Source organism: Choloepus didactylus, chromosome 22, assembly GCF_015220235.1.
Source record: "Choloepus didactylus isolate mChoDid1 chromosome 22, mChoDid1.pri, whole genome shotgun sequence".
Taxonomy (NCBI): Eukaryota; Metazoa; Chordata; class Mammalia; order Pilosa; family Megalonychidae; genus Choloepus; species Choloepus didactylus.
Window position 1 is genome coordinate 13,475,593 of NC_051328.1, and position 23,343 is coordinate 13,498,935.

General features: G+C 50.6%; 1 protein-coding gene across 2 annotated transcripts in view; it reads left to right on the top strand.

The window, feature by feature from the left end:
* Positions 1–14,815: 14,815 nt before the first annotated feature.
* The window catches only part of NDRG4 (NDRG family member 4), a 39,455-nt gene continuing 30,927 nt past the window's right edge, over positions 14,816–23,343 (top strand). The window contains exon 1 of one of the 2 annotated variants that reach the window (XM_037816197.1): positions 14,816–14,852. Coding sequence is in view for 1 of the 2 variants with exons in the window: in XM_037816196.1 (XP_037672124.1) it covers positions 15,510–15,546 (37 nt within the window). In the remaining variant the exon portion in view is untranslated. Of the gene's footprint in view, positions 14,853–15,414; positions 15,547–23,343 lie in introns of those variants that run through there. The other variant, XM_037816196.1, reaches the window with a different exon arrangement.

A 23,343-nucleotide genomic window follows, 5' to 3' on the forward strand; every position in this document is an offset into this window, starting at 1 on the left:
CTGGTGTTGTGCTACAACTCAGTAAGGAAAAGACAACCCAATAGAAAAGGAGCAAAAGATTTGAACAGAGGTTTCACAAAGAAGAAATAGAAATGGCTGATAAGTACAAGTGCTCAACATTGTTAATCATTAGGGAAATCCAAATTTAAACCACAGTGAAAAGCCACTGGCTAAAATGTAAAAGGCTGAAGAAACGAAATGTTGGCAAGGTTATGGAGTGACTGTAACTCTCATTTGTGGGAATGTAAATGGTTCAGCCACTTAGGGGAAGGCTCTGGAGGTGTCTGATAAAGCTAAACACCAACCCTATGACCCAGAAATTCCTCTCCTAACTATTTAGCCAAGAAAAAACATATACTAGCAAAAAAAAAAAAAAAAAAAAAAAAAAACACACACACACACAAAGAATTTCAGAGCAACTTAATTCATAATAACCCAAAACTGGAAATGGTCCATTTGGTCCATCAACAGGAGATGGATAAACAAATGGTGGTAGAGCTATAGTATAGAATATCACTCAGCAATAAAAAAGGAACAGACATGGAGACATGCAATCACATGAACGACTTTCATAAACATTATGCTAAGTGAAAGAAGCCAAACAGAAAAGAGTACAGACTCTGTGATCCCATTTATGTGAAGTTCTAGGACGGCCTAAACAATGCACAGCAAAGAATTATCCAGCCCCAAACATCAGCAGTGCTGAGGGTGAGAGACCCTGGCTACATAACTCATGGTGGGAAGAAATCGGAATAGTGGTTGCCTCTGGGGGACAGAGGAAGGGTTTGCTCAGGACGGGGTAGTGGGGATCTTTCAAGGATGACGGTGATTCATATTTTGATAATGATCGGGGTTACACAGTATATGCATTTGTTGAAACTTGGCAAAGGTATATTTCGGAGTTGTGTGTTTCATTGTATGTCAGTTTTACATTAAAAGAAAAAACTGAACAAATATTGAACTTTTATTAATGGCAGGCATGCTGAAGTATTTGGGGGACACTACTGCACTGATGCCTGCAATTTACTTTGGAATGCATCAATAAATTAAGAAGGCTTGATAGATGGAGAGAGGGAGAGCGAGATGGATCGAAATGTGATAAAGCACATATTATAAATGTCAACGGGAGAGTGTGGGTGATGGGAGCACAGATGTTCCTGTAAAATTCACTCAGTGGTGCTCTATGTTTGAACCGTTTCATAATAAAAATATTGGGGGTGGGGAGAGGCCTAAGGAAGCTCTCTAAGAACTGATTTGGAAAGATCAGCAAGATCTATTTTTCAAGTGAAAAAAAGCAAAGGGAAGGACACTCCCTTTTGTGTTAAAAGGCGAGCGGGGAGATTAAGATTCCCCAGAAGTGCCTTGGATCGTCCATGCCTTGAGGAAAACGGAATCAGGAACGAAGAGCAGTTGTCTCTGGCAGGCAGGATGGGGAGCTGGGTGGGTGGGCGCGGGTGGCAGGGGACTTTCACTCAGCATCCCCTTATATGTTTTTTGAACCTTGTCAATGCATTACCTATTTAAAGACATGAATCAAATTTAATGGCATCACAGATGAAAAAGTGCTCTGAAAATCACAAAGCACTCCCCACACCTTAGGTATAATTCCAGATGAAGTGCGGGAAGGAGCGCCGGCCGGGGAGGGGCTGGGAGAGCTCTCCAAGGAGCGGGTCCTCCTTCCTCGGGCCCTCAGCCAGGAGGAGAAATGGTAGTGGTGCCTCTCACCTCTCAGGCGACACCTGCCAGGCCCACCTCCCTGGGCTCCAGGGAAGACTCACCCCTGGAGGGGGGTGGTGGGCAGGGAGTCTCCCTTCCCTCCACAGTCATGGCCCCTCAGCAGCCTTCCTTCCCTTGCTCTGCTCCTCATCGATTCTCCTCAGGGCCGACTGCGCTCCTTTTTCAGCTCTCACCTCAGCTCCCGGCCTGCCCTTCTAGGTTCAGCTCTGTGATGCAGGGGCTGAAACTCTGCAGACTCCATTTCTGGCCCTGCCAGAAGCATCGTTGGAGGGAGACCGCGAGGCTGGAGGGGAAGGGCCTCGCTCCTCGCCGTGTATCTCCTGCCCGCTGGCAGTTGGTGTGGACATCACCCCCAAAGGGTGCTTCACCCCAGCCGCAGTCGTGCCCTCCAGTACCAGCAGCCGAATCCAGTTCACAGGTTTCCCAGCCCTTGCGGAACCAGCCCCATCACAGCCCTCAGTGACCCCAGCACCAGCCAACAGCACCCCCTCCTCAGACTTCTGGGTTTCACCTCTGTGAAGTCCCTGTCCAAGCTTCTGGGTTATAATCATTCCACCTCTTCCCCTTGTTACTTTAGCCCGATGGTCCTCAACGGGGGGTGGATTTGCCCCTCGGGGGACCCTTGGCAGTGTATCAGGACATCTTTGGTTGTCACAACTGGAGAGGGAGTTAATACTGGTAGCAAGTAGGTAGAAGCCAGGGATGCTGCTAAATGTCCCACAATGCACAGGACACAATGTTCTGTCCCCAAATGCCAGTGGTGCCGAAGCGGAGAGACTGGGCCTTAGCTCTAGGACGGGGGCAGCTCCCTCAGTTGTCACCTCCGTGATATCTTAGCGATCTCATTTTAGCCTTTCAGTTTCCTAGCTAACACCTTTATAACTAGGTAATAATTTTGTATATTAAATTCTCTCTGTTCAAACAACTAGGTGGTTTCTGGCTCCCAAGTGAAACTAAGTGATACATCCCAGAGCAGCCATTTGAAAAGGCCATACAATCATGCCACTCCTGTGCTTGAAACCTTTCAGTGGCTCCTCATCTCCTACCAAATAATCCCCTTAGCCCATCATCCAAGGCTCCTCTAAACAACACACACAAATACACACACACACACACACACACACACACACACTATACCCTAAATTGCAGTCACACCCAGCAACTTGCTATTTCATGAACACAACTTGCACTTTTCCCACGACCACCCGCAGGTGACTTAGCACATACGGAACATCTTCCCCACCTTCTCCACCTGGTAAACTTCTAAGTGTCAACTCCCCTGTGATGCCCTCCGTCACTGCCTTGGGCAGGGAGAAGAGCAGCCTCTTCTGGGCTTCCCCAGTGGCCTCCCCAAGTGCTTGTCACTGTTTGCCCCACCGGCTCCCCCCAGGCTAGGGCTCATTCTCCTTCCTTCCCTCTTCCCCTGAGCCTAGAACCATGCCCGGCCCTGCAAAGCTCAATGGATATTGTCAAAGGAGAACCAGAACCATCCAATAGTCCACTGCAAATTTACAGGCAAGTCATCCCCAAGGGTAAATCGAAAGTGGCATTCAAGGTTTAACAAACAATAAAGTCAACTTTATTTATAGCTTTAATAAATTTATAACTTTAAATTTAAATTAACTTTAAATTTATAAGTTAATTTTGATGTGCTGTTCTTAGTTTCAAAAAATTTTAATAAGGTGCTACTGTAAAGCAGGAGTTAAGTTAAGCATTTCTTTTTTTTCCCGTTTTCTTAAAAAAAAATTATTGTGTAACATATATGTAACCTAAAATTTCCCATTTTAACCATTTTTAAGTCTAGAGTTCAGTAGTGTTAATTACGTTCACAATGTTGTGCTACCGTCACCACCATCCATTACCAAAACTTTTCATCACACAAAACAGAAACTCTGTACCTATTAAGTAATAGAGTTAAAATTTTAAAAACTCAAGTTCCATTCAGTTTTTAAAAAAATACAAAAATTATTTTATGGACATAATTGTTAGCTAGGGTCTTGTTGTCTCTTTCTGCATATAGCTGTACGCATTTGCAGAGGAGCCTGCTTCTGTGACCAGCTTCCACAAGTTCATAAAAGCCGGATTTCCCCGAGGCTTTGCCTAAATGATCCTATTCCTCTTTCCAGATGCACATTTTTTTGAATGACAATAACTTTATTATTATTTTATTATTAAAATTATACAACTGAGCCCTGCCTGAGTGAACCGACCCTCCCGAGTGAGTTATCTACCATCAAGCATCAAAAGAAGAGGAAGAAGGGGAGGGTAGTAACATAGTTAATAAAAATTACCAAAGGAACAAAAAACTATAAAAGCAAACCCTTCCCATAGCGTCTCGCACATTTCACCCCTCCTCTTGTGAGAGCGCCTGTGTGCCCTTCTTGCATGTGTACTGAATAAGCTTTCTACCTGCTTGCTTGAAAAAAAAATTATACATGCCTTTGTAAAGTGAAAAGAAAACAGAAGAGAGAAGTAAAAAGAAGAAACTAAAAATTCCCTTAAAATCCACCACCCAGAAATAACCAGTCTTAGCATTTGGTGACCCTGATAAGACCAATAAGAACCCAAGCCATTTCTTTCTAAAATATCTGGCATTTTGAATTTGTCAGTGTTTCCGACTGGCCCTCCCGTGCCCAGCCTGCACTGCGGGGCCTGGGCACACCAGCAGCCAGGCCTTGCCCTTGACCAGCAGATGCCCCAATCAGAAAATACAGGTCTCAGCTCTGAACAGAGGTTATATGAGCGCGTGTTCAAAGAGGGAAGCAACAATGAGGAAATATCTGGTGGGTAATCAAATGACAAAGAGCCCAGTGAACAAGTTTAAAAAGCATGCCCATTTTTAAAATTATTTTTTATTGTAGAATATGACATATATACATAGAAGTGATAACTTTACAAGTGCAATTCGACAAGTAGTTAGAGAGCAAATTTCAAAGAATGTTGTGGGTTACAGTTCCACAGTTTCAGTTATTTCCTTATTGTGGAATATAACATATATGCAAAAAGGTAATATCTTTCAAAGTATGATTTCACAAGTAGTTCTATAGGAAATTTCCAAAACTGTTATGAGTTACAGTAGCAGTTTGAGTTATTTACTTATTGTGAAATATAACATATATACAAAAAGGTGATAACTTTCAAAATACAATTTAACAAGTAGCTGTAGAACAAATTTCAAAGGATGCTATGGGTTACAGTTCCATCATTTCAATTCTTTCCTTCTAGGTATTCTAATACCCGAACAACCAAGAAAAAGAAAAGTATATAAAGATTCAGTATTCATAATCCTTTGTTAAATTTCATCTTGTCTGTTGCTACCCCTTCCTCTAGTTTTATTTACTTTCCTGATCTTCGGGGATGTCTAGGCAGTGACCACCCTAACTTGTTCATGTTGAAAAGGGGTGTCGACATTATGGGAAAAGGGGCCCCTTCTGGTTGATGTTCTTGAAGAGGCTGTTGTGTCTGGGTTTTGGGACTCAGCTGGCATAGGAGCTCTCTGGGGGATTTAAGTTTCTGAAGAATAAATGTAGTGAGTGAAACTTTTACAGAGTCTCATATAGGGATCCAGGTATTCTTTAGGGTTTTCGGAACTACTACTGGCTTTGGCTTATCATACTGTGGTCATTTGGCATCTCTGGCTGAAGCTTGCACAGGACAGCCTCTTGACTCTATTTTAATTTTAATTCTCTTAGCCACTGAAACCTTATTTATTCTCAACCCCTCGATGCCATGGTCAGGCTCATTCCCGGAATCTGTGTCCCACGTCACCAGGGAGACTCATTCATCTGGGGGGTCCTGTCCCATGTCGGGGGGAGGGTGATGAATTTATTTGCAGAGTTGGGCTTAGAGAGAGAAAGTCCACATTTGAGCAACAAAAGAGGTTCTCTGGACGTGACTCCCCTTTACTACCATAAGTTTCATCAGAGCAAGCCTCAAGACCGAGGGCTTGACTTATAAAGTAGGGGGTTCCTAAGTTCACATAGCATATGCTACATCCATGGTAATCCATCCGTTTCTCACACTATCATCACTTAGTTGTACAATCCTCATCACTCTCCATTTTAAACAATTCTCATGACCCCAAACACCTCGTCAATCTTTTCAGCCATAAATTATTTGTCCCTAGTATTTATGTGTTACTAGTATGATATTCCTATTAATTATACTCCCTAGTATGCAATAGGTAGATTTTTCCCACATACGCTTCTGCTGTTAACTCTCTGTACTAGTGTCATATCTTAGAAGTATATCCTGCAACAACAGGGGTTGTATGAGCATGTGTTCAAAAAGGGAAACAACAATAAGGAAATATCTGGGTGGTAATGAAATGACAAAAAGCCCAGTGAACAAGTTTAAAAAGCATGCCCATTTTTGAAAAACAGAATTATTAAATTAGCTAAAGGGAACACACTAGACCCAGCAGAACTGGGTTTCCAAATGTTGTTTTGAAAGAATGAACTGCAGGCAGCAGGTGGGGAGCACATTCACACAGTTGGAAGGTGGCTCGGGACTGCAAAGCAGAAGGTGGACCTGGAGGAGGGGTTGCTGGAGAGGGCTTGGGGAAGGGCTGTCCCCTGAAACCCGTGTTTCTGTCCATTGGAGGAGGCTCTGCAGCAGCATGGGCAAGAGGATGGACTTGGAGATCTGGCCTTAGAATCTTTGCTCCCCTACTTAACAACTGAAATCATGAGCAAGTTTCTTAGCTTCGGCAAGCATTGGTTTCTCATCTGTCAAATGCAGATCACCTCTGTCCCTGTCTCACAGGATAGTGGTGATAAATCTAAAGAACGTTTCCAGTGGAGAACTTAGTCCACTGTGAGCCCTCGAAGCTTGTTGGTTGTCCTTATGGTTGTGCCTGTGCTGAGTGAGATGGAGGGAGGACAGGTGTGTGGCTAGGAGGTTCAAGCAGATTCTGGACTAGGAGGGGGACTGACATGGCCATGCTTACCAAAATGACTTGGGACCTCGAGCCAGACTCTTTTGCTGAATTCCATATAGGCAAGGAATCCACAATGAGTTTTAAAGCAGACAAAGCAGACCTCAAGAGCCTCTGAAAAAAAATAGATTGAAAACAGATCGCTCCTAGTGGACTAGTCAGCTATTGCTGCAAGAATGCTGCGTAACAAACCACCCCAGATTTCAGGGGCTTACAACTACAAGCGCTTCTTTTGCTTGCTCAGGGATCTGCAGGCTGACTGGGACGGCTCTGCCCCAGTCTGTGGGTCATTATCTAGTCTGTTCCCTGTGTCTGGTTCTGTGGCTCAGGCTGTACCAGCAGCAGCTACCAGCGAGGGTTCTTCTCACACCACTTGGCAGGAACACAAGAGCCAACCCAATTCAAAAGCACTCAAAAGCCTCTGCTTGCTTGCATCACTTCTGCTGACCCTCCCTTGGCCAGAGCAAGTCACACGGGCAAGCCTAACCCAAGGAGAACAAGTGAGAGAGAGAGTGTGTGTGTGTGTGTGAATATTTGGTGAATAATACGCCATTCTCTCTCATACTTGGAATAAGTAGAGCCACGGTGCTAGGAAGTTGCTACATGGATTCGGTAGCCTCCCCCTGGCATTTACCCAGTGTCTGCTGGATAGGCCAGGCACCAGACACAATGATAAGGATGCCAGCTCCTGGGGTCATGGCTTCTCAGACATTGATCCTATACAGACTCGTCAGCTGCTCCATTGCAAATGGAGTGGCACTTGGAAAGTTCCTAGATCTGGGGAAGACTTTGGTGTAGAGCCAGATTTGCTCACTCACCTGTGCCCCCAGGAAGGGACACCTACAGAACAAATGTCAGTTCCAGAAATTGATGGTCTGGAAAATTCTGGTCTTCCAGAAAGTGAAACCCCAAAGGCTACAGCCCCCCTTGAGCATGTAATGAAACCTGGAACCAGCCAGCTCTGCTTCTGTCATCACACAGACTTCTCCTCTGACTCTGACTCCCTCTGTCCCTCTTAGAAGGACCACTGAGATAAGGCCAGGCCACTTGGATAATCTCCATCTCAAGGTCCTTAACTCAATCACACCCACAAAGTACCCCCCCAGCCATTTCAGTACAAGCCAGGATTGGAGATGGAGTTATCCAGAATGAATTTGTGGGAAGTCCTATTGTCTGAAGGTTTTGACCCACAGAAGCTGCATGTCAAGCGAACAAGTTTTTTGTGAGATCTGTATAGGTGGAACTACTGCTAGTCTGGACTGGAGGGAATGGAGAAGGAACAAATGTCAGTTGCTTGGAGTGATGCACTTTGAAAATGGGCTAAAGTCAAGATGTCAGCAGGGCTGGGTTCTTCTGGAGGCTCTAGGACAGGATCTGTTTCCTGGCCTTTTCCAGTTGCTAGAGCCTGCCTGCATTCCTTGGCTCATGGCTCCTTCCACCATCGTTAAAGCAACAGCAACATCGAACTGAGTGCTTCTCACCTCGCCATCTCTCTGGTTCCCTCTTGCCCCCTTTTCCACTCCTAAGGGCCCTTGTGATTCCATTGGGCCCACCTGGGTAATCCCAGGCCCTCTCCCTATCGTTAGGTCACTGGATTAACAAGCATAATCACATCGGTAACCTTCACTCCCCTTTGCCGCGTAACATGAAGTGTTCACAGATTGCAGGGATTAGGACGTGGACATCTTTGGGGACCATTATCCTGCCAATCACAGTTACTAATATTTGCTGATTGCCCACAGTGTGCTGAGCACTGTGCTGGCTCTTTACATTCTCCTACTTACTCATTCATTCATTCATTCAACAAATATTGGTGGAGGTCACCCCGACCAAGCCCATACTACATACCAGACCTAGTGCTGGATGTTGGGACTGAACAGCAGGTGAGGACAATCCCTGCCCTCAGGAAGCTCCTAGTCCAAGGCCCACTGTGAGGGTTTAGAGAGGAGAGTTACGCCATTGACTTTGTTTCTCTGAATCTTTTTTCATCTGTAAAATCAGAATAAAGCTCTAGCTACCTATCCAAATGTTGTGAGGATCGAATGAGATGAGATGACATCCTTGCTGGGGATAATTATGCTTGGTGCATAGTAAGGACTTAATAAATGGTAGGTAACTATTAATAATTATAATGATATTATTACCAAGTACTAAGTGTGTGATGGGAGCCCAGAGAGGGGAGTCGGGGAATCTTCCCAGAGCAGGTGAGGTGACACCCACGGGTTGAATAGCGTTAGCCTGGGGCTGTGGGGGAAGGAGGCCCCCAGCCAAGAGACTACCTGGAGATGCACGTGCAAAGGGTTTGCCGTGGGCAGACCCCTTGATCCTTACCTTCATAGGTCAGGGGTCAGGACTTGGACATGTCTTTTTGGAGAGACAGGACTCAACCCATAACAATTGGTGACTCAGGTCCTATTATTTGGAAACTTTGCTGGCCTCTGACGTTCAGCCTGGGGACCTTGGATTCAACCCAACCCTGTTGTGATGCTAAAGACACAGCGTCCCCTGAGAAGGGGAGAGTTCCCCCAGGTGGTCCAGCCAGAGGACGAAGCTCACCCCACTCTGGGGGGAATGGGGGCGGCAGATGCCTGGCTTCGTGGGCGGCTTTAGCTGAGTGAGGCCTGGCTGGGGCTGGGACAAGGGCTGTCCGGGAAGCCTGAGCTGCAGGAAGCGGGGGCAGTTCTCCCAGCACATCAGGGCAGAGCCTCCCCCAGGCGAGTGAGATCTCTTTGGAAGGAAATTGGCTTTGCTCTTCTCCAAACAGCAAATCCCATATTTGCATCCACTTTCTGCCAGATTTCTGCCCTTTCCAGCTAGGTGCTCCCTGGAGCCCACCCGGGAAGCCACGCCGGATTCTCCCCTCCCACCAAGAGCAGGGCTGCTCAGCCCCTCCAAGACCACCCCTGGGTCACGCAGAGCATTAGGATGGAGGAAAGGCTGGAGGCCACCACCCACAGCAGGGTGCCCTGCCCTAAAGCGATAGCCACCCTGCAGGAGAAACCGAGGCAAGGAAATCTTGGCTTTTGTCCCTGTGGCTAAGTGTAGTCTTGAGAACATTGACCACAGAGACTGGGGCTAAATAGTTTATCCCTGTGCTATAAAATGATTATAGTGTCACAAGAAGTTGGAAAGATGGACAGGGAGGTCAGTTTCCCCTAATGGTAGCATCTTACATAACCATAGATCAAACCAGGAGATTCCACCTCAGGTTTTCAAAAGTCAGCACATTCGGGAAGATGGTGGCCAGTGACTGCCCCAGTCTGCCCTGGGATGACCCCAGGAGTCTCTGTAGACGTGGAGATGTCCCCAAGAGTCCATGTAGGCTTGCACTGATCTCCTGATGGGGGGTGGGCTGCAATTGGTGGGAAGCCAGAGACTAAGTCAGGGCAAGGGGAGGCTGCAGAGGGGCCTCACCCAGTCCTCTGAGAGCCCTGGGCAAAGCTGTTTTGGGTGGTTTGCTTGCAACACTGTCTCTACTCATGAAGGCTTGGAAACAACCCAAATGCCTGACGAGAGGGGATTGGCTAAGAAAATTATGATAATACCCACACAATAAAGACAGTGCAGCTGTTATAATTATACTGTAGAAGAAGAATTTTTATCAGGGTTAATGTTCATGATATACTGGGAAGTGAAAAAAGATAGATTGCTAAAAATATGCGCCGTATGATTACTGTTGGGGGAGATACACACACGTGCATATATATATATGTGTACGTGTACGTATGTGCACACAGACATGCTTTATATGACCTTCAGCACTTTGTATGTGTGTATATACACATACACTTATATGTATACACATATATACACACACAGCACACACAGGTTATACATATATAGTATGTATATATATACGCAAAATGCTGACGGTCATAGTCCCCTCAGATGTTAATGCTGGTTATCTTTAGGCAGTTATAAATGATTTTTATTCTTTCCTGTGCATCCTCCAAACTTTCTGCATTGAGAATATCAGGCTCACGTAAATTTGAAAGATATTGTCAGATCCACCCCTGCCTTTGCTCACCACAAATTGGGATCCACAGGTCTGGTAAAGCTGCCAGGGAAGGTGGAGGGGCCTTTTCAAAGGGGTCTGCTGTCCTCTGGGATGGGGGAGGAGATTGAGGGATGCCTGGAGTCACCTGGAGAGCAAAAAAGGGCTGGCCCTGCCAGGAGGAGGGTCCTCACGTGTCACTGATGAAAGGGGCGGAAACATGGCCAGGGAGTGGTCCTGGGCGGCCCAGGAGCAGGGAGCAGATAATCTGATGGCTGGTGAGATGCCAGAGGCAGGCTGAGGCCAGGAGCTCTCCCCCGCCCGCTTCCTCGCCATCTGCTCACACACACCCAGGGTTCCTCACCTCAATCCAGGAGCTCCTATTCGGGGCAGGGGCTGCAAAATGTTCAGCTCTGTGGCTCCTGAAATGTAACCCAAGGCTTGGCTCATGTAGAAACTCACCTAATATAGTATGGATGGATGGATGGACAAATGGACGGATGCTGCTCTCCTCCAGTCACCCCCTTTCCTAGCTCTGTCTGTTGACCTTCCACCTCTCTGTAGGCTCAGATGCCTCCTCCCCCAGGAAACCCTTACCGACCCCTCCAGGCTCCCAGTGTGCTCCATGGTAACCTCAGCCCTGCATTTTAGCAGAGTCTGCTGGTACCCAGATTATAGGACTTCGAGCTGTTTTCTTCCATTGGTACTAGGACATCTTGAGGACAAGGTCAATATCTCGGTCAGCTCTAGTTCCCTAGTGGACCCCTCAGCACAGGGCTTGGCACCAAAGAAGAGCTCAAAAAATACTGTAAGGGAAGAGAAAGAGTTTTCTCTTCTCTTTCCGGGGCTGTGTGGCTCAACATCAGTGGGGAGCACTAATGAGGGGCTGTTTCCAACCCATCCTCCCCTGCTGAGACAGGAAGCTTCTGTGGCCCCGGGCTCATCTGCGCCCCAGACCCCATCGGCCAGCTCTCTTCACTCTGCTCCCAGTCAGGGTCACGAGGGGACCTGAGAGGGATGGTGACTCAGCCCAATTCATCACCACAATGGAAAAACCCAGTCACCTGTCCTCCTGGCAACGGGGCTAGAGCTGCCTCTGCCTCTGGAAGGGCAGCAAGCCACACTGCCATCAAAGTCCTTTTGTCTTTCACCTCCTGAGAAACCAAAGACTGAAGTATGTTGGAGCACTGTTGGTTGACCCCGTAGCTCTGTAGGATTGGTACTGGCAATTGTGGCAGCCAGAGATCGGAAGTCCCTCCGTGCCAGGCTCCCAGTTAAGTGTCACATGTGCATCATCTCATAGCAGTTCCACAACTAGTCCATTGTTACCTGAAGTGGCCTTTGTCACTCTTTTGGCCACCAGCCCTGACACAACCTTCCTACCAGGCAGATCCTACTTCCTACTAAAGAAACTGAAAATCTTTTCCCAGCCTCCACTGCAGCTATGCTAGAGAACATAATCTGGGCTTTTCCAATCAGAGCGGACCCGATTTTTGACTGTGAATCAGAAACTGGTGACATGAGGATGCCAAGAGCACACAGAATTCGTTCTGGGGAAGATGGCGGCAGTGGCAGCACCTTTGACTTCAGAAGCAGCATGAACCTAATGGCAGCATCAGTGTCCCTGTCCAGGAGAGGTGCTGGCTGCAGCGTCTGTGCCTGGGGATGGCAGTGGTGGTTTTGACACCAGCCCAATGCTGCAGCGTTGGCCCTGGTTCCTGAGATCCCAAGAGCAGACCAGGGTCTCTAGTTCTTTCAACTAAACACTCTGGTTGATACATTAGCCCCAGTTTACAGATGGGAAAATGAAGGCTCAAAAAGGTCTTCAGAAAGGCTGTATCTCATCTCCAGCTTAGGAGCAGGCTAGCCAGTCTTCTGCCTATTTTACAAATGGGAAAACAGAAATCCAGAGAAGCCAGTGACTTACCTAGCATCTTTCAGGTAACTAGGAGTAAGGCTTGGGGGGACACTTTTTAGAGGCCCCCTGTCCCAGCCAACGGCCTGGTCCTTGGCAGCAGTCTGCTTTCCTGCTGTTAAAAACCCAGCCATCTAACCTGTCCCCAGACATCATGCTTCCTCCACAGGGTGCTAAAGGTGGAGAGAGCCCCGGCTGTCCCTTTGCTTGACAAGATTTTATTCCTCCTTGTACCTGGCTTATTCCCTAAGCATATTTAATTGACGCAATAGCCCAGAAGGTTCTTACAGTTACATTTCTTCATCATCTATTAAGTCTGCACATGTAGGGGTTCACAAGCTGACCCTTCGGAACAAACCCTTACTTGGGGTTCGTGAATTATCTGAGCTGCTCGGATTGTCCAGGTGAATACAGGGCCGTGGCAGATGCCACGCCACACACAGACGTGCCACCGTGTCCGAGTTCTTGTTGGGCGGCCTTTCACAGCCTCCCTGGGCTGGGTTCCTCTGAGGGATTCAGAACAGGCCAGGCCTCGGGAATTACATTACTAGAACGTCAACAATTAATTTTGTTCAATGACTTGGTCTGAAATGATTGGAAAGAGTGGAATTCAGAAAAGTCTGAAAGAGTCCCTAATGCAATAACTGCCCCATCAATGCCAGTATCGACCATTTATTCAACACTTAAGCCATGTGTTTGGCATTGTTCTAAGTGTTTCCTTTACTAATTCTTACAAAAATCCTCTCAAGCTGGCACCATCCCAGTTTCACAAAATATGACATGGAGACTCAGAGAGGGTAAGTAACTTGCCTGGCATCACACAGCTAGGAAATTGTAGAACCAGCTGGTTCTACAGGCTCTTAAGGACTGGCCTGAGACATACATTTATAGAACCCCAGCCTTGTGGACCTTGGAGGTAGAGGTTCACCCTGTCACCACCCCCACCCCCCTTTGCAGAGGAGGAAATCAAGAGGCAGGGATTTCCCAAGGTGGGCTGCAGAGCTGTAAGGAGAACCAAGGCAGCTGCCTCCTAAACAGGAACACACACCCCACCCTTGGCCACCAAAATCTCACACGGCTTCCTCGCTGGCCTTTATTGATTCACTGCCACCAGGGCTGAGAGCTGAGGGAAAGCCAGGAGCAGACCAGAACCAGCAGCTGAAAGGTGCGTTGAAGGAGGGGAGGGACTGCGACCCCTCTTGACCTCCCCCCACCCCCACCCTGGACCTCCAAAGACCACCTGGCTTGCAACACATCACTCTGCAAGACAAGAGCAGGCCCAAGGTCACTGGCAGAGCCCTGATGGAACAGAACCCTGTCTCCAAAGGCCAGGACAGGGCTTTCTTGACCAAATAAATTAGTGTTTGGGTCATCAGATTTCCATTCCCACAGCTGGACTCCATCCAGGGCTTTCCTTGGGGTGCCAGTGGGTGAGCAGGTAGGAACAGCACCCCTGGGCCAGATCGGGGTGACCCCCAGGAGGACATGTGCCTCCCAGTTCTCTTATCTGCTCAGATCAGAGGGCCCAGAACGCATCTGCCAGAAGGTCACTCCCTCAGAAGCTCCACCAAGAAACCCTCGGACTCTGAAAAGGGTACGATGCCCGAGAGCCCCTGAGCCCCTGGTTCTTCCCGACCCCCCAGGTCTTTTTCCCAGGTGTTCACAGGCAGCCCAGGGTAGGCCGAGCTGCCCAGGCGGTGGGGGGATGGGGGGCGGGGTGTCCCCCGGGCTGAGGTTCCCTTCGGGAATCTAAACAAAGGCTAGAGATGGAGGCCACCCCCTCCCCCGGGAACCCGACGCCGCGCGGCTGGAGGGGACTGGAGGAGCCTGGAGGAGCGGGCGGGGCGGCACAGCGCACCCGGCCCAGTCGGAGCGGCTGGCACTCTTCCTCTGGCGCTAGCGGGAGGTGAGAGGCGGGGAGCGAGGGACCGTCCCGGGTCTCATCCAGGCTCGGGTGTCACGGTGTGCGGCTCTCCGGCCCGCCCGCCCACAGCGCACTCCGCCGCCGCAGGGGGTGGAAGCTGGGTGCGGGAGACGACCCGGCAGGGTCCAGGCGCTCGGCCAGGCCCGCGGAGCGCCCGCGCCCCCCGCACCCACCAGGACACGCCCCCCGGGGCGCGCAGCTCCCAGCCCAGACCTCCGCCCGCGGGCCGCCGAGGGAGGCGCGCAGGGGCTGGAGCCGCCCGCACCTGCTCCCGCGCGTTGGCGGCGGCGGCGGCGCCGAGGCCCGGCTGCCCGCCTGCGCGTCTGGCCCGCTCAGTTCACCCTCGGTGAGTCGGCCGCGCCCCTCGCCCGGCAGCCCCCGGGCCCCCGGCCATTGCGGCTGTGACGCGCGCTCCCCACCGCAGTCCAGCCTCCGCGCACGACCCCAGCCCCGCCAGCCGGGCGCCTTCTCGCGGGGACAACGATTCACCTACGACAGGGTGACCCTCCACCGCCCCAACCTTTCCCCCCGCTCTCCTTCCTTGCCTTCCCAGCCAGGAGCGGGGTCCCCTGGGGACCACGGCCCGGCGCCGCCCGCGCCTCCCCCACCCGGACACCCGGGGGTGACGGCCTCTTTGTTAAGGCGGCGAGCGCAGGCCCCCCCCTCCCGCCGCTTCCTGGGGTGTCACCCCCGCCCACCCTGCGCGTTTCCTCCGCCTCCCCCAGTTCACCCCGACCAGGTGGTGGCGGCGGGCGCCTTTTGGGGGTGCGCGGTGGTGCAATTGGTGGATTTTTTTAAAACCGTTTTGGAGGAGGGAGCGCGGCGTGTGGGGCGGCCAGAGCGCTCCTGACTCCCGGCTGCTCCTCCCGCCTGGCTCCGCGCTCTGCTGCTGCTCCGCGCCCGCCGCGCTCCTCTCCCGGCTCCGCCGAGCGCGCTCCCCGCCCGCCGGGCCCCGCGCTTCCCCGACGCCGCAGCCCCGACCCGGGCCGCGCCGGGCGCCGAGATGAAGGTGCTGGGACACAAGATCGAGCTGCTGACAGGTACCGCCGGCCCTTCCCGCGGCCGACCCTCGGCGCGGCCGTCGCCACCCGCTACTTTCCGAGTTGGAGCGGGCGCGGTGGCCGGGATTTGGGGCGCTCGGGTACGAGCAGGAGGGAGTACGGGTGCCAGCTAACTCCTAGCCCGGGCGCTTGCTGTCCCTGTGCAGACCCCAGCCCCGGGAGAGGACTTGGGGCTCTGCCCCGCCCGCCTCTGCTCGCCCCTGGTGCCCGGAGACCGAGTGGGCAGAGATTGTTCCCGTGGGGTCCAATCAGCCTGCTCGGGTCAGGACCCTGAATGGGAGGTCGGAGCCCGTGCTCTCAACCAGCGGCTCTAAACCCCCGAGAAAAGAGCTTCCAGGGCTCTCTGCAGAACCCCTGCCGTGGGCCTCTCATTTCCTGCACCCTGTGACAGATCCCAGCGGCCTCTTTCTAGGAGAAGTTTCTCGCCCAGTGGCCTGGGAAGTGGGAAGCCAGATTGCACCCTGATGACTGGAGGCCCTCAGCCCCGGGGCCCCTCTGCAGGTGGCCCCGATGGAAACCCACATCCAGGGAGCTGTGGCTGGAGATCAGCCGGGAACACTGGGCTCTGCCTGGAAGAGGGAAGTGGGTAGGGGGCAAGGAAGCCTCCCAGGCATGAAGGGTAAATCGCACAGGTGGCTCCTGTGATCTCCCCTGGGGAGAGGTTGTGGGGAGACCCAGACAGGAGGAAGGGGGCTAGGAAAGGGATAGAGTCCAGATCACCGTCTCTCTTTACTGTGGACCCCACCAGGGCCTGGGACATATGGGTTCCAGCAAATGTCCTCTAGTACTGGGAGGGTTTGGTCCCTGCCCTGGAGGACCGTACTGTCTGGTGCCAGAGAACTGAGCACAGGAGCCATGTTACAAGAGGGGGAAGGGAGAGGTTGTCTGCAGGTGCACCCAGGACACGGGCTGGAGTCTTTGTCGGGGGTGGGAGGGGAGCAAAGAGACTTTGAGCATTTGGCAGCATTTTGAACTAGACCCTAAAAAAAACCAGGATTTCTATTAATGGAGGCGGAGGCGGCCTTGCAGGCCCAGGGACCAGGGAGCGGCGTAAGCAGAGGCCTGGCAGTGTGAGTCTTGAGCAAGGAGTGGTGTGGGGCCTGGAGGGCCTGGAGTGGGAGATTAGAACTGGGGGAGGCAGTCAGGTGAAGTTTTGGGCTCTCAGTGCATGTCCAAGGCCACTCATAGCCTTGAGTGGTAGGTTCACAGAGAAGGGAAGGTGGGGGCTGTTCTTGGAGCACCTGAAACCCTGGCCTGGTGCTCAGAAGTGCCAGATCGGTGGCATTTCTGAATCCACTTAGCCATGGGATTGGGCACCCCCCATGGTACATGGGATAGGACCACCCCATATTCCTTGCCAGCTTTTCCTTGTGGAACTCACTTGCCTACTGGCTTCGAAGGGAACCACATAAACTGCAGGGCTCATTGGCCAACTGGACGGAAAGTGTTTGCAGTCTCATGGATTTTAGAGCCCCGTGGGGAGGACAGAACTCCTGGATCTCCTCCCCTCCTTTTCTCCTGCTCCAGAAGGGCCTGGAGGAGGAGTGCTTGCAGGATGCATGGGGGATCCAACGCATTATACCCTCATCTCCTGGCTACAGGGCCCAGGACCCTGCCTCTCCACCATCTGAGGGACTCCCCAGGTTTGGCCCCAGGCAAGGCTGGAACTGGACACACAGGCTCCCTCGTGGCACCTCCAGCCAGGCCCGGGGAGGCAGCACCCCACCACCTCCACCCGTTGCCATCTTGTGGTCTTTGCAGCCTTCCTCTCTCTCCAGCTTCCTCCTGCCCTCTTCCTTGTCCCACAGATTCGGGTTCTTATCCCAGCCCCACCACATGCCAGCTCCGTGATCTCAGACCGGTTGCTTAATGTCTCTGACTTCAGTTTTCTCATTGTAAAGACAGAGCTAGTGCAGGAAGGGGGGAAAAGGGAGTTACTGCTTAATGGGTACAGAGTTTCTCTGTGAGGTGATGAAAAATTGGGGGAATAGGTAGTGGTGATGGTTGCACAACATTGTGAATATGATTAATGCGAACAGAGTTGTACACTTAAAATGGTTAAAATGGCAAGCTTTGTGTTACATATATTTTACCACAATTTTTAAAAATTAGCAGAATAACGATAATGGGGGGGGGGGGAGAGACCATGCAGTGCTCTATTCCAGAGATTGGGGCGTGGGGGACATGGGAGAAAGAGGAAAATATATACCTTTTAGTATATATTGTTTGAACTCTTCGGCTCAAAGGCCAGAGGTAGATAATGAAACATTGCAGGCTGTTTCTAAATGCAGAGTAGCAGAATATTCCTGAGAACCATTCTCAGACTTTTCAATTAAATTAAGGATTTTCAATTAAAAAGAAAAGAGACGGAGAGCTAGGGACCCCTCCCTCTGGGGTTGCTTGAGGCTTGCTGAGGTAGCACGATTGATATACCTGGTCAGGGCAGGTGACAGGCTTTCTTTCCTCGTGGTTCCTTGGTCTTGGCTGTCCCTGTCACGCAGAACTCCAGCTGCCCTGGCTGGCCAGCTACCAGGGAGTTTGGATCTGCTCCCACCCCGCTTTTTCTCTGTTCGGGTTGCATCTGTGAGATTTTTTCCCGTGTCCCCCGTTGGATGACGAGCAGGTCACAGTCAGGGGTGGCACACAGCAGGTGCTCAGTAATTGTTGATGGAGTCTAGGCTCACATACCCACCCATCTGCTGTGTCCTCCAGGATAACTTCTGCCCCCTGCCTCTCTTCCTCTGCCTCCCAATACTTTTTAAAACTCATATGTATTTAGTGATGTATAGCTTTCACATTCTCCCATTGTATCATCATCTCCCATTTGCCCAGCGAGGCTCAGTTGCTTTCTTGTGTGCACACGGAGGGAAGAGGTGGAGCTGGATTTCAACCCTGCATCCTGAGCACCCACATAGTCATCCTGCGGCCTGGCTGCCTGACTTCTGGTGGGTCCGGCACTGTTCCACATGTCATCTGTAAAATGGGTTGGTCGTGGGACCTCCTTGCCCGAGCTCCTCAGAGGATCTGATGAGAGGGTGGAGGTAACGTGTTGACAGCGCCTGGCAGGTGGTCAGCAAATGGCAGTTGCAGGGCTGTGTCCTGGGGCTCCTCCCCTTCCTGGGCCTCGGGTTGCCCACTTCCCTTCCTCCAAGGTGTCCAGTCCCTTCCCTGGGGTCTCCACACAATCCAGGCCTCTCTGAGATGCATCTCGGGGAGACCCTACTTAGGCCCTTAGGTGCCCATCATAGGGACAGGGTGGAGCACAGTCTCTGGGGTTGGGTCCTTCTGGCCAGCTGTCCACAGCTGCGACCCCAAGTGGGGAAAGCCGGGTGCCCCATGTGAGGGACTGGAAGGATGCCGGTGAGTTCTCATAGCCGGGCCCAGCATGTCCTTGTGTTCTGGGGAGTAGAGGGGTGTGGGATGGGATTTTGGAGCACCGGACTTTGGAATCAGAGGGTGTGAAATTCTGGGTCTCTCCTCTCTGCTTCTCAGCTCCTGGGCAAACTCTTACTTCCTCTGAGCCTCAGTCTCCTCGTCAATAAAATGGACGAAGAGCCCTGTTTCATTAGCATTGAGAGAGAGAACCCAGATGATGCTTGTGGGGGAGCCGAGGACACTTTGCACCCGCACAAGCTCCTTGCAGTTCTCAGAGGGTGGATTCGTGCTATCTTTTGTGCTGGGTGATTTTTTTTTTTTTTTTCAGTGTGATATGGAAAAAGTGAGACATTAGTCTATTTGCAAGTAGGAAGGTGATTGTTTTTGTGCATTTCTACTCAAAAAGTGTTTCCAAGATGGTTCAGAGTCAAAGGGAGCTCTAAAATGTCAGATTTGGGGCTCGGAGATGGGCCTTCGGGAACTTCAGTATTGGATCTTGGAAATTTTCTAAAGTCCATTTGATGATGTGTGATTAAAAAGCAAAACTTTTGCCAGATCTTTCTGGAATTTCGGTTGCATTTTAAAGCATGGAGTGTATAGCCCATGTAATTTTATAGACTACATTTAAACAGTGTCGGTAGGTATGTCGATCCACATTTTACATGTGGGGGAAACTGAGGTATAGATCTACCCCAGGAGGCTGAAAATAGGACCCTGGGTCCTCATTTCCAGTTCATCCCTTTCCTTAAACAGTACTGAGCTGCTGTGATGTAGAAGGGAGGGGACCCACCCCACCTTCCCGAGATGAGCAAGGAGGCAGGGGCTGCTGGAGGAGAGGGGAGGGGTGGGGCAGGGGGAGGGGCACGCTGATCCTCTGCGCACGGGAGGGTGAAGTGGTGCAACTTTCATGAAGGGCAAGTTGGCAGTGTTGTATCAAGAGCTTAAAAATATTTGTGATCTGTGACTCAGCAGTTGAGTTTTAGAAACCAAAGACGTGGACAGAGGTGTTTGTTCAAGGATACTTATCCCATCATTATTTATTAAAAACAAACAAAAAACTGGAAGCAACCTACCTGCCTAACAGTAGAGGCTGTTAAATAAACGGGAGTGCATTCATACCAGGGAACTCCAGGCAGCTGCTAATTCTTCTGAAAAAGGTTCTTTATTCACTTCAACAGATGTCCCCTTATATATGTGAAATAATAATGGTGAGGACAGCTCACACTTCTATGGCATTTGCTGTGCACCAGGCACGGTACTGAGGGCTTAATATACATTAACTCATCGTCATAACAACTCTCTGAGGTATGTGTGATTATTTTCTCCTTTTTACAGATGTGGAAACTGGGACACAGAGATGTTAAGTAACTTGCCAAAGGTCACACAGCTGGAGAGTGCCCGGCTAAATTGGAACCTGGCTGTCTGGCTCCAGAGTCCTAAAGATGTTCCCAAACAGTGTTTTTTGTTTTAAAAATATATATTTTTCAATGTATAGGTTAGCACTGAAAAAAGAACAAAAGGATTTATGCCAAAACATTAACAGAGGCTTCCTCTGGTTAATAGGATTACATGTGATTTTTGCTTTGTTCTGTTTGCACCTCTCTTTTTCTCAGGGAACATATATGATGTGAATTCCAGGTTGTATTTTTAAAAACTAAAAATCAATTTAAAGATGCATGGAGGGAAGTGACAGGTGCTGTGGCTCTGACAAGCCAATCCCATGGGAATTCCGAGGCAGGGGAGGTGAAGTCCCGTGTGTGGAGAGGTGTGTTCTCAGAACTCGAGGCAGGAGGAGTCATCTAAGGGGGATGTTGAAGTTGGTTTTCGTAAGTCTGAGGAAGAGGAGGTCACTCAGGCAAAGCGAGCAACATGGTGAAGGTGGGTGGCAGGAGCATTTGGGGTGTTGAGGGCAGAACAGTGATTGACCCCCAAAGATGACCCTGGAACCTGCGACTGTCGCCTTATATAGCAAAAGGACCTTTGCAGATGAGATGAAGATAAGGATCTGGGGAGGGGGAGCTGATCGTGGGTTGTGGGCTGGCCCTCAATGCAACCACAAGTGTCTTTGGGGAGGAGGCGGAGGGAGCTGTGACCACAGAAGATGGCCACTGACTGACTCTGCTGTGCTGCTGGCTGTGGAAATGGAGGAAGGGGCCTTGAGCCAAGGAATGCTACTCTCGAAACTGGAAGAGGCCAGGAAATGGTCTCTCCCCTAGAGCCCCCAGAGGGAAAGTGGCCCTGACGCCATCTTACTCCAGCCCCGGGATACCGATTGAGAACTGCCGACCTCCAGAACTGCCAAAGGATAATAGACGTGTGTTGTTTTAAGCCACCCAGTTTGTGGTGCTTTGTTGCAGCAGCCCCTGACACTGACATCGGTGACACTGACACCTGGACTGTGTTCGCCAGCACTAAATGGTTGTGCTGGAGACGGGGATTCAGATCTGCCCTGGCCCTGGCCATGGAGCCAGGGGCTGAGCCGGGCTTTGCCCACTGGAAAGTCATGAAGATCAGATGTGAAAACAGCGTGATGCTGTTCTGTCAACCCAAGAGCATCATTCGAGTGTGGATGAGAACAACCAAAAATGAACCTGGTCTCCAAGTCATGAGAAAATAACCCACCATTGCATGCTTCCCACCCCCTGCCTTTCCTTAGTCTTCAGCTGGTTTAAATTCCAAACCATGAATGAAATGTACACTCCACGCAGAATGATCATGCGTCTTAAGACCCATAACAAATGCCTTGGAGGACCCAGATGCTTCTACAGCTCACCTGTGGTGGTTCATCTTTTGTGGGGCAGGTGCTGTGGTGACAGGTCCCAACCTGCACACTATGTGTTGGTGCCTCCTGTCCAGCTGTTCCTTCTCACTCTGTTTGCTGCTTTCTCCTCCTTTCCTTTTTTTAAGGCTCAATCCTGGGACATTCTCTTGTTCTCACTCACTCCCTAGCTGACCCCATCAGTCTCGTGGTTTGGGGTACCATCCCTGTGCTGATGTCTCCCGAGTCAATCCTCCAGCTCCAGCCTCTCCTCTGAAGTCCAGGCTCTTCTCTCCACCTGCCTCTTGGCAGTTCCACCTGGCTCAGGTCTAAAACCAAGCCCCTCACCCTTCCCCCCAAACCTCTTTTTCCCAAGGGCTTCCCCAGCTCATAGATGACAACTCTGCCCCTCCAATTGCTCAGGCCAAATCGAAGTCACCCTGGACCCCCGTCCTTCTCTCATGCCCACATCTGGTCCATCTGCAGGGCCTCTTGGGTCTGCCTTCAGAGCATACCCAGAGCCTGATGACTTCTTACCACCTGCACCGCTGCCGCTGAGGGGCAGGCCCCGGCCACTCTCCCCAGGCTTACTGCAGTAACTGGTCTCCCTCTTTCCAGCTCTTCTCCACCCAGCAGGAGGAGGGATCCTTTAAAATGAAAATCCGACCATATCACCCACCCTGCTCCAAACCCTCCAATGCTCCCACCTCACTCAGAATAAAAACCAAAGTTTTAATACAACCTTCAATGTTAAACGTGATCTGATGCCCCCGCCCTACCTCTTTGCCCACATTTCCTTCTGTCTTCCTCACTGCCTCTTCTCCAACCACGCTGGTTTCCTTTTGTTGACTCAAAAACACTAGGTAAACTCCTGCCTCTCAGCCTTTGCACCTGCTGTTCCCTCTGTGGATGCTCTTCCCGGACATCTGCCAGTCTCACTCCCTCGCGCCTGCCAGCGTTACCTCGTGCCGCGGTCTCAGTGAGGCCCGCTCATACTACCCTACTTCACCCTGTTTTTTGATTGCAGCCCCCATTCCTGCTCTCTGCCATTGTTTCCTCCGTTACACTTAGCACATCTAAGACACCATATATTTACTTATTAATTTGTTGATTGTTTACCTCCCTACTCCAGAAAGTTCTGCAAGGGCAGGAAATTTTGTAACAGTCAGCATTCTGTCTTCAGTTCCTGGTACGTTGTAGGTGCTCATTTGCTACCTGGTGAATGAAGGAATGAATGAATGACTCAGGCCTGGTCCACCCGGCCACCCCTGGAACCCCGGGGGAAACAATCACCCCTGCCTGAACCACGTGGTCTGGGGATGGGGAAACCCAGGTGCTGTGACCAGAAGAAAGGGCCTGGGTGCTGGGAGGGCACAAACACAGGAATTTTACATTTGAAGCAGGAAAACCCTGGGAGGTCCTTCTCCGCTAGGTGAAACACATCAAAATTAGTGTTTAATCAAAACATTAATAAATTAGATAATTCAGAAGAGTAGGGGACTTTCCCAGGAAAAAAAGATGCTCCTTCAGGCTCTCTCTTCCCTGGAGATCATCTTGCAGACACCTGCAGTGGAGGAGGCTTGTTGCCTCATTTTCCTGCTTTGAATCTTGCACAAAGATCCAGGACAAGAGCATCTTTGTTT